This window comes from Podarcis cretensis, assembly GCF_951804945.1.
Source record: "Podarcis cretensis genome assembly, chromosome: 3".
Taxonomy (NCBI): domain Eukaryota; kingdom Metazoa; phylum Chordata; class Lepidosauria; order Squamata; family Lacertidae; genus Podarcis; species Podarcis cretensis.
The window spans coordinates 79138202-79150223 of NC_137172.1; the positions used below are offsets into that span (position 1 = coordinate 79138202).

Genomic DNA, 12022 nt, shown 5'->3' on the forward strand with positions numbered 1-12022 from the left:
ATATCTTATATTTATTAGTTGCCTCTGGAATCTGTGGTTAAGGGACAAAATGTTAACGTTAACTATATGTTTCAAGTATTTATTTTACAGGGTGAGAGTGTGGCAGAGGAAATCACTAAATAAATACTAATACAGGTGAGTAACTTGCAACATCAAAAGGGCAGATAAACTCTCCAGCGACAGATTAACAGAGCTTTGGGTCCAGAGAAGCCAGACACAGCCATCAGAGCAGATGAAAGACCTGCACATGGACCTAATTTCTCAGACTGCCATCGTCCACTTTTCTTAGTCACTTCATTCCCTTAGCTCCATAAATTCTGATTTGTGGCTTTTGAGGTTTTTTCTACACAGGTTATCAGGCCCTGCAAGGGGCAGTTTTGTTTTGTTTTTTAATGATTATTATGTCCAGCGTGTTTTGGCTGTGTTTGGAGGTGAATACCTGTTCAAACTACTCAGCTATGAATGGTCATTGGGCAGTCTTTGGCAAGTCGCTGTTTCTCAGCCTGACCTCCCTCACAGGCTTGTTGTGCGGCTAAAATTGCATCCTTGGAGAAAGGTCATGATACAAAACATTATCAATAAAACTACCCTTTTCTTCTTCTCTATTCCATTTCAATAACTATATAATCAGACATCCGATTTCAGATGTACAGTCAGAGCACATTATGAGCTGCCAAGGCAGGGACTACAGCTCAGCACCGCAGGAGATTAGAGCCAGTAATGGTAGCTGCATGAACATTCATGCATTTCCTGATCAGCAGGTTGCAGCAGCCAATTTGGGTTCTTCTTTTCCTTAAGGTCTTGGCAGATAGATGATTACCAAGGCTGTTTTGTAGAACTTTCCGACTGACATAAATGTGTTTTTCCTCCCTTAGGCTGCATCCTCCCTTCTCTATTAGAGCCCAAGTTCACAACAAAATGCTTTGTATTACATGAGCCTCAAAGTGGAAAGCCTAACTACACACACATACTTGCTATCTGTTATCTACAGTTAATGTTGCCAGAGTTTTCTCCCATATATATCCACTTTCAGAGTGGCTTTCAAGTTGACAAGCCGTCTCTAACATAGCTAGATTTCACAATTCTTCTCCTAGTCTCCAGCACTGCTACAACATTCAGATTCTCCTAATTACTTCTTCACAAATTAGTTTCACTTTTTCCTTACTAAACTATATGCCTTGTTTTCCCCTCACTTCAGAGAGAGAGAGAGAGAGAGAGAGAGAGAGAGAGGGAGAGAGATATCTTTGGAAAGGGAGAAAAGTCTGAAATTGTAAATATATGGACAGAACAAGAAACTTGTGTCGACCTCTGGGTAGATTAGAAATCTTACAGATGCAACTCAATAAGGGAGGGGGTTGAACTTGTACTATAGACAAATAATTCTTCGCGACAGCCCTGTCTCTTACTGCTGCATCAATGGCAGTATGTCAAATGCCACCACGCTGATGCAGAACTAAATGATCGTCACATGACCAGAAAGAGTCAAACTGATGTGCCCGTATCTGAAGAAGTGCGCATGCACACAAAAGCTCGTACCAAGAACTAACTTAGTTGGTCTTTAAGGTGCTACTGGAAGGAATTTTTTTATTTTGTTTTGACTATGGCAGACCAACACGGCTACCTATCTGTAACTGATGTGCCCGCAGTGATTTATCATAATCATTACCATTATTATTTTATTGTTTATATATCACTCCCTTCTTCTCAATGAAGCTCAGAGCTGTGATGACCTACCTCCCCACAAGTGGTAGTGGTAAGTAGTTGTTTCAGATTTTGAAAAGTGATTTTCATATAGGAATCTACAGCAAGACCTCAAAGCCTGCTTAAAAAGGAAGAAAAGAAAAATCTTTCACAAAAATCAGTGAATTTGGATATCCTTCCTTTGTGGTTAGTTCTAATATTTTTTTTATTTAGAGTTATTTATATCACATTCGCACACACAAATAACTCACACTATAAAAAAAATAGGTCAACAATGAAATGAAAATAAGCTGCCTATCATTAATGTATCGGGAGGGGGACATAAAGTGCCTTCCAGAATTATTTTTTAAAGCAGGTCTTCAACAGCATCCTAGAAATGATTAGAGAACTCCTAAGTGCAGTCTCGCTGCCTTGAAGGCCCTTGTCCCTGGAATCTAGTGCACCCATCCACAGGACCAGAGACCAGGGCTTTTGATGCCAATTTTAAGACTGACAGGTTACTATGGGCAAAGATGGTCCTTAAAAGAAATACATAAGGACCAGGTTAGGACTTATAAAAGGCTAACATCAGTAACCAATGCTAATTGCCCTGCTTTGATGCTATGCCTATCTGTGGGCGTAGAATGCATGGTTATTGGCCTAGAGAGGCAAGCTATCTGTAAGTCTTGGATAACTGCCAGCAAGTGGACTAATGGGAGGCCCTGGCCAAACTGATGTCTAACTAATCCATAAATGTTTTCCTGGGTGCAGACAAGTCATGACAAACGCTTGCTGTTTCGGTGTCCGTCCAGAGTCTGTAAAGGCAGCAAGGCTCTGCAGGTTGGTTTGTAAGTCTACATTTTATTCTAAGAAAGCACCAGAACTGATCCCTCTGGCATTCTGGGCATCCTTCTATTGTATCCCTGCATTAAACCACTCACACTAGCCCTCCTTTGAGCCTGTGAATCAGAACAATTGCATGTGGTCTTAAATACTGGCAGTAGAGCGTAGTGGAGAAAGGAATAAGGATCCACACCCACCCACCCAAAATGGTTCCCACTCCAAGACTCCAGGCTTAACACAGGCCAAAGTCACAACAGGGTGACTTTTGCCCATGGTTGCTATGGACTGCGATAATAAGGAGAAAATGGCCTTAACATTCTTATCGAAAGCAAATGAAATATAATCAATAAAATGCATTCAGTCTTCTCATTTAGTTAAATGCACATAGGGCATTTTGGTTTAAAAACACTTAAAACTTTTCAAACTTGCTTATTATCATCAACATCTCTCCTCATCACCCTCACTATTACTAGAAGCGCATATTTCACAGCAAACAAGAAAATACAGAACTATATACTGAAAGACTTTTCCTTGCAGCTCAGTGCTTAGTTGAGATAACTTCTATGCGTAGTCAGACCTCAATAGTGTTCAAAAAGTCAGATATATATTTTTCGTCTAACTACCTAAACCTGAATCTATATTGGCGGTGAGTCATCGCTTCAGTGACACAGTGGAGGAATTCTTTATGCCTAGACAATATTGCCATCCACTCCAGGGGTCCTGCCCTTGGGAAAAGAAAGGAGGAGATACACCATTAAAATTTTGGCCGATGCTTATTGGAAGCTCAGCCAGGGGATGATGCCTTGGGGTGGAATACTAAATCAGAGTTATTCCTGTGCATGCATGCATGTGCATACACAACATGGCTACATATGGCATTGCCAATGTCACACCGATTAACGTGCTATAGTAACCAAAGAGTACTATTCCTCATAAGCTCCCCTAATACATACTCCCCCCCCCCCCAATCATTTGGGCCAATTTCCTCTTCCTTTCCTGGCACCTCCTGCACTGTTGTTGTCCTTTAAGACACGGGATGGGGATTTGTCAAAGTCAATGAGCACTTTATTAAAGGGAGAGTGCTCAGTAATGAACAATTCAGCAATTTAATGAGATTCTGTAGCTCTGTCTCCAGCCTGTATATCAAGTTTCACTTCTATAAAGCACCCTGACACTAATCCTCTGGCATACCCAATCTTCACCCTGGGCAGAATATTAGATTCTTCCATGGTATATTGCATTACCAGTATAACCTTAGCAAAAATGATGAACTTAACTACACTTGAGGCAACAGAGCAGGCCTGATTTGATTTTCCTGTATTGGGTTGACTATGAGGGAATTACTTATTTACTAAGATAAAGCAAAAACAGTTTCTTATTGCCCACTGAAAGCTTGAATTGGCAAATATTTATGTATGTCTTAATTCATTCTGGAGGACCAGGAATGTTTGCCCACAGCAGTAAAATAGCTTAAATATTCTACATAACAGCATTAGTAACCGTTAGAGAGGCAATTATGATAACACCTAAAGTGGTCAGTGTACAGTTTGCTGCCACTCAGAAAACAGCACATTAACCACCGAGGAACACAGTGCTAGCTGCAAGTGTGAAAGGAACAAAATACACACCCTTTTTTTCGTGGGGGTTTCCTTTCTGGAAACCTAAAATACACCAAAGAAAACACCTACTGTCGTCCTTCAGTACAGGAAGAGAGACACATTTTATGAAAATACAGGGCTGCATTAGACACCCTGGAACATGGCTAAATGGTTCTCCTGAAGTCACAAATTTTATGCTCACTGCTCAAAAAAGGTATACAAGTGGCGACCATTTTACGCACATTCACCTGATGTGCAACTGCCTATGTGACAGTCCTTTTGGACCCAGAAGTGGGTAAAATGAGGGGGAAAAACAGGGGCAAGGCAGGCTTATGCATGTTCCACCAACGCACATGGGGGGCAGGAATGGAGCCTCTCCCCAAAATAGTCGCCACCTGTACCCACTATTCCATCCTTCTAAAACAACAGTAAAACACCAAGACACTGGCTACCACCCATCCACTGCTCTAAACACTTGCACAAGTAGCACTTCCGTCTGGCCCAGTTCTGATGTCCTGCTAAACAAGAATGTGTCCCAGTGTCCATTGTGTGTGGGGAAAGATCCTCTCTTTGCAATTTTAATTGTTAGACTCAGATTTTGCCAAGTGATTTTATTGTACTGAACCTTTCAGAATTTTGTCTATATGCCAATAAAGGTTTGAAATTGAATATTCACCCCTCCTTCACCCCTTTGAGAAGGGCAAAGGTGGTTATACTAAGGTGCTGCCAAGTCACTCTGTAAAACGCTCCTCATGCATAGGCACTATGGAATGGCCTAGTAAGAAGTCCCCACTTGCAAGAAGAGCCTATTGCCATTGTAGCCCAGTTCAGAAACTTGATGATACCACACAATTCTCAGGGATAAGATGTGGGGCTGTCCAAGGATCTGTGAACTACTGGAGTTCATGTGGACATACAAATTTCATGAACCAGTCCCTTTATCATCATCATTGAAGTTGTTGCTTTAAACCCTGCCCTTCAACAAATTTCCAATAAGCATAAGCTAGTATTGGGAAAATAATACACTAATGCAAGAGGTGTAAGCTATACTATGTGCTACTGTAGTTTGAGATGCTTACACTAGATTTTCTGGCTTCCATTACATCTATATCTATATTGCATCTCTTCCTTAGCAAAACACATTTCAGGAATGGCACTGCATTTTTGTCTCATTGCAAACCAGATTACACTGAACACCAAGGGGCAGCACAACAGTCTCTCATCTTAATAATTTAGACCACACAATTATGCATCAAAGCAGAGAATGTGATCTCCCAAATGATTTTTTTTTAGATCAAACTAACATATTTTGCAGATATAAAAACCAAGGATGCAACCCTCCCCAATGTATTAAGAGGTATCCAAAGGATGTAACAGAGGTCACCTTCAGAACACATGGATGGACACTCAGTGCATTAGGACATTACACAAAATAGGCCACCTAGCAGTTAGAAAGCACGTCAAAGTGCAAGTAGATAAATAGGTACCGCTCCGGCGGGAAGGTAAATGGTGTTTCCGTGCGCTGCTCTGGTTCACCAGAAGCAGCTTAGTCATGCTGGCCACATGACCCGGAAGTTGTCTGCAGACAAACACCGGCTCCCTCGGCCTGTAGAGTGAGATGTGCATGCAACCCCAGAGTCATCTGCTACTGGACCTTACGGTCAGGGGTACCTTTACCTTTATCCTTGCCCAGCTCTCCCCCACCCCAGGGTTTGGTCATGAAGCATGAGTTCTGCTGGAACAGCACTCCTTTGCACACGGTCACAATTCCTCAGTATACAGCCGCAGTCAGATTGTGTGTCAATAATTTTCCTCTGTTGCTTCCACGAAAAACGTGATTTGTTCTTAATCATTTTCTTTTCTGTAATGCTCAAGGGTCCACAGTACTAGTCCTCCTACAGTTTAACATACACTTCCAATTATCATTACACTTTACCTGCCAAATTTGTTCTTCGCTCAGTGACGTGAGTCGGTCACTCTTCAAGACCTCTCGGATGAGGCAGTATGGTAGCGTCAGGACTTCTTCTGGGTGGTTCTTCTGTAGCTCAGATAGGTGTTTTACCAAGAAGTCAACCACCGCTTTTTCCAGTAAAGTGAGGTTAAATAGGTCAGCAAGTTTATATAGGTCCAAGTAATTAAAGCTATTTAACTCCTGGTCAAATAAAAGAAGAAGAAAAATTAGGAGAACAAAGTTCAAGCAGAACTGAAAAACTCGGCAATGTGTTCAAACACTGCATATTTATGGTATAGAAGAAAACACGGTAATCCAAATTAATCCCAAATAAACCCAACCTTGTTCCCATATGAAATAATTCATTTATCTACAGACAAAGAGACATTTTAGGGGCTAGAAAGGGAAGGTACAGTACCAACTTAGGGACTTCTAAACCAACATCTGCTGATTCACAAAAGAACAAATGAGAGACAGATTAGCTAGTGTGTAAATCAATCAAATTTCTTTTGTAACAGGGAAATTTGAGAGCAATCTACAACAGCTGTCACACCTTCCTTGGCTTTGGGTGAAGATGATGATTTGAGGGAGTTTACATTAGCAGAAGATTCCTCAGGAAACCTGGTCTTTCTTAGGGTGGTTTAGAACAGAGTTATAGGGGAAGAAATTCCACCTAGTCCCTGAAAGAACATCCAGAAGATGAAATGGCTCTGTTTCAGAGAAAATATATTAAAAACAATCCACATATGGTATCATGCCCTGATGAGATTTAATGTATCTGCTAGGTACCATGTCCCCAGTTTTGGGAGAGGCCTAGTGCTAGGGTTTGAAGAAGTTATAGCCAGCAGGGCACATATATTTATCTCTGGTGGAGTCCCACACTTATTGAGATTTTGGGATACAATATCCCAATGTCATAACTTGAAAAACAACTTGCTAACATCACTGAAAGTACAAGGCTGAAATGTGAGGAAAAAATAATGGATTCAATTGTTCAGAGAATTATCGGTTGATGTTGTTTAAGATGTCAGGTCCTTTGGATAACTAAGATAATATGATGATGAGACCCATAATGAGAAAAAATATTATGCCGTCATGCCATTGCAGTTGCTGAGTCTTTTCTTTTGGCTGGAGTTATTTGTTTGCTGATGTTTCTATTTGATTCAAGTAAATAATTGTGGTTTTCAATATTATTATTTTTAAGTGTGGGAGATAACTTCAGATGAAGAAGCCCTTCTCTTATTTCAAAATAAATTTGTGCTTCTTTAACAGTGCACCCCATACAAGGCTTCTGGAAATTCAGGAGAGTTTCAAAAGCAGATTGGAATCTACCATTCCAAGTTTTTAAAAGATCAAATGGGAAGAGCCCAGTCCTTGGGCTCACCTAATGCAGCTCTTCAAATCCTGGCCAGTGTGAAAAGAAAAATTATTGATATTAGCTATCACAAGCACTCCCCATATTTTCTATACTGACATTATATATTGTTATCACATTTTATTCTTGCAGTAACCCTGTAAGAAAATCAGGCCACAGTACAGTGACAGGCTGTGTAGACATTTGAACCCATGCCTCCCAAGTTCACTGTTCCACACTCACTTCTCTATAACCTATGCTTTCACTCAGTGTTTCTCAAACTTGGGCCCCCGGGTGTTGTTGGACTACAACTCCCACCATCCCTAGCTAGCAAGGGATGATGGGAGTTGTAGTCCTGCTTTTAACCACTGTTTTAACCACTGTGCTGCAGCTATCAGCTACCTCTCTTATACATATGGTCAGTCTGATAAACAACTTGAATATGGAGCTTTTAAGGATCTCAAACTTTGTCCCACATTATTATTTTAAACAGCATAGAGTCCTTGCCCACTCAGAATACAAGAACTTTAGTTCTGAATTCCACAGCCAAGGAAGCTACGTATATCAGCCTCCTCCAACAAAATTCACTCCATTGTAATACCAATCACTTCTTCAGCTTAAAATTATACACTGCGATACACTGCTACCCAGCTGATGAAGCTGCATGCCAAAAAATGTCATGCTGAGATTGTGAGATGTATATTACTGATCAGATAACCCACCTTCCAATCAGCGATAGGGCTTTGGAAGCATAATGACATGACAAAAGTACAGAAATTGTCTGCAGGAGTTGAACTTTTTATCTTCTTTTGGTACCCACCCCCCTAAAAACTGTATTAAGGCAGTTATCTGAAACATAGCAATCTAAACTGCCTCCTTGGAATGCATTTCAAAACAAAAATGTTATAGGAACAGTAGTATTTTTTAAGACATCTACTAAAAAGTAATTCAGTTCAGAAATGCAGTTATAGTTGTTAGGAGCAATCCAGAACTGACCACAGCTTGTGATAGCAATTTCACTTTCAAATGCTTTACCATTTTATTATTATATATGTTGCATTGAAGTCCAATGAATGTCAACATACACATGTGAAAGTCTGGACCATCAAACTATTTATTTATTGTTCTATATAATGTATACCATCAGCATAGCTCTATTCAACTTTTGTGCTTGCCTGAAAATTCAGAGGTACACACTAATGAATAATGTTGACAATCACTGGTTGGCTTCCCCATCCCTGTTTCCTGTTTTGTTACTCCCATAATCTCATATAGGTTTGTGATACTACAGAGAACTCAGGTGGGAGCAGTTTCCTTCAACTTGTCCTCAAGTGTTGCACTAGCCTACCAGACACCCAGACCTCTCTTGTGGGTCAGGCGGATAATTTATAGGCCCACTGCCAATCATCAATTCTAAGTCACCAATGGTAGCCAGGTTTCCTGCAGGCTGCAATAAATTATATCACTATTAGCTATTGGGTAACTTTGTAAGAAAATGGGGCACATTAAACTAAGGAGGAGAATGCCAATACTAAATGTTGCTCTACTGATGCACGTTCAAATGGCACAACCCAGCCAAAGCATGCTTAACCCTACTCATTTCAAACTGGAAAGTGTAAGCCTATACCATATATAAATAAATGAGGCTTACAATATTTATCATTGATTGGATTATGCCCTGTTTCTTAATTTAGTGACTGGATCCAGACTTTGGTCCTGCCAGGAAGAGCATCATCTGAGTGCAATTCTGCTCAGAATATAGAGCAATATGGAAGGTGATACTTGAGGTTGCAGGGGAAGGGAGGAAATCAAAGTTCCCCACTACCAGCACTGGTTCAAAATACTTACATGATCAGAGCTTTTCCCATATAACACATGCTTTTTATTACTATTTATTCATGCAGTGATTAGCCTGCTTGGTTAAAATGTGACCGAGCGTACACAATTTAATAACATTTTAAACTGGCTGCCATTTTTAACTACTCTTTATTTTATTGTGATATTGGTTGCTTGTTTATGAATTAGTTCGGAGAGGAGTTGTTCTGAATTTCACTGTTAATTGCCTTAGGCATTTTTTTTTAATGGAAAGGTGGAGTATAAATGTAAAGAAGCGAAGCAAAATACTTTGGTGTTTTGCTTCATGAAAATGCTCTCATAGCTTGTGAATGCGTGTCAATTCTTTTCAAACTTTGTTTTAAAATTACCGTATTTTTTGCACCATAACACTCACTTTTTTCCTCCTAGAAAGTAAGGGGAAATGTCTGTGCGTGTTATGGAGGAAATGCCTACGGGTGGCATGCCTACGGATTTTCCTCCTCTAAAAACTACGTGCGTGTTATGGTCGGGTGCGTGTTATAGTGCGAAAAATATGGTAATTCAATCATCTGTATTCTAGAAGCCTTACTGAAAATATCATAGGAACTTCTGCACACGGCTGCAACCCTCTGAACACTTACACTGGGAACATATCATAAAGTTGGAAGGTACTTCATCTAGTCCAACCTACAAGCCAATAAAAAAATGCAACTAAATTCAGGGAGGTTTACTTTAAAAAGTAAATGTGAACAGGATTGGGTTGCAGAAAGGTTTAAACCGTGAGCGTGCACTTAAAAAATCTTATTGCATCAGATTAGCAGAACTTCTACAAGAGAGCTTGAAGGATATTTTTCAAAGTGCCCACACCCCTAATAAATGATATATATGAGTCCAGTGAATTTGTATGGCTCACAGCGCTGCAAATTATACTGTACCTATGGCTCTCAACATATACACATTACATATGGCAAAAGAGACACCAACTATAGTGTATAGGAAAATACTCATCAACATTCTATTTTAGTATTATTTCATATCACTTGTTTTTCTTTATACGTTTAAGAAAAGCACTGCATGTGCCACCGAAAGGATGTATGTAAGTAAGAGGCTGATAAATGAGAGTTAATCACAACCAAGTACACAGCAGAGTACAATATACCTCTGTTCCTGTGTGCTGTGCTATAAAAAGAAAAGAAAAACACAAGGAGAACTAAGGGGAGAGACTGCATTTCTTTATGACCTTATTTGAAAGATAAACTCCTTAGGGAAATGCAATTTATTCAGATTATCAAGACCCTGCTGTGCAAATCTACAATCTGGGAGCACACTACAGAGATCAAAAAATATTTACTTTATTCTGTTGGGTATAAAAGCTTCTAATGAATGCATAATTAAGACAGGAAAAAGTGTATACAGCTTTAGAAATTCCATCGCTCAGGCAAGCCATTAATATCCAAGGCATCATACCCAGTTGTTACTCCACCTGCTTTGTTTTTGGATTACAGAATAATTATAAATCAAGGTATTACGTGATTTTCCATCCATATACCAGCAGCCCTTCCTATACGCAAACATGATGCACTGAAGGTGATTTTGCCCTCCCTTCATCAGTTCCAAGATGAAAAGATAATTCAATTTAAAATATCAAAAAGTGTATATACTGCAAACTACCAGCTAGAGGTACAGAGTTTGTATACATATCTGAACAGCAATAAAGAGATAGTTTTATCTTTAACTGGTTGCATTTTATGACAATAGATACTGACTAATAAGCAATAGGTAATATACTAAAATTATGTGGAAATCATATATAAAATCCTATCTACAGAGATTAACCTCCTCCCCCAAATATACACAAACACACGCAGAGAGAAAGACGAGCGCACTTGGCAAACCAACATCCATCCTATATTAAATGCCATATTTTTATTTGACTATATAATCAAACACTATCTACACCTTAGATTTGGCAGATCAACATATATATAAGAAAACCAGTCCCTTTCAAAATCACTACAATTTCCAGCATTTTATATCATTTGCCACACCATAGCTGTATTAACCCTGCAGAGGCTTAATTGCAAACTCACATCTATTGCAGCATAATATCCACACAGGTAGGCATACTTTCTGCGGCAAAAAGCGACCATGAAGCTCCTCTACAAACCTCATTGACATAATTAGGATTTATGCAAATATCTCAAGTGTTCTTGGGTATCTTCCATTCATTTCAACTGGTATTTAGGCAGATAAATTCCTAGGAGATCTATCATGTCATTGATAAATAATACAACAATAATGTATCTATCACCTATTAACCAAATCTTCTAGGAAGCACACAGCTTGGATCAAATTATAAAATGAAACATCCAATGAGATAAAGGAACATTAGCCCAATTCAACGTAGGATTAAAAATATTAAAATATGTTAAAAGGCCTGGGTAGACAGAAAGACCATGGCCCAATGCTGACAAGATGTCATTATAGACATCGAGTGGGCCACTCTAGGGAAAGGGGGGCACCACTGAAAAGCTGCCCACCCCTAGGGTTGCCATAGGTCCAGACATATCCAAAATACTGCAGTCGGCAGCAGTGTCGGGGCAAAAATGGAGAAAAAATTCCGGGAAAATCTGCCCGTGTTGCAGTGCTGTTTTTGCCACCCCCCACAAAAAATATAGTTCAAATACCCCACCCCAGATTAGAAGCACCATTTGGGTTCCCAAACTGCCTTTCCCTATATCTTTCCTGCTAAAAATGCCCCCCTCCCTTCTAATCCTAGTC

The 12022-nt window shown here is 39.7% G+C and overlaps 1 protein-coding gene across 4 annotated transcripts in view; it reads right to left on the reverse strand.

Annotated features, from left to right (window-relative positions):
• Positions 1-12022, reverse strand: part of KLHL32 (kelch like family member 32) — a 68405-nt gene that overhangs the window by 22970 nt on the left and 33413 nt on the right. For 2 of the 4 annotated variants that reach the window (XM_079971652.1, XM_079971654.1), the window contains exon 6: positions 6058-6273. The exons of 1 other annotated variant lie outside the window; for it this stretch is intronic. In XM_079971652.1, coding sequence (XP_079827778.1) covers positions 6058-6273 — 216 coding nt within the window. Of the gene's footprint in view, positions 1-6057; positions 6274-12022 lie in introns of those variants that run through there. One more of the 4 variants, XM_079971655.1, reaches the window with a different exon arrangement.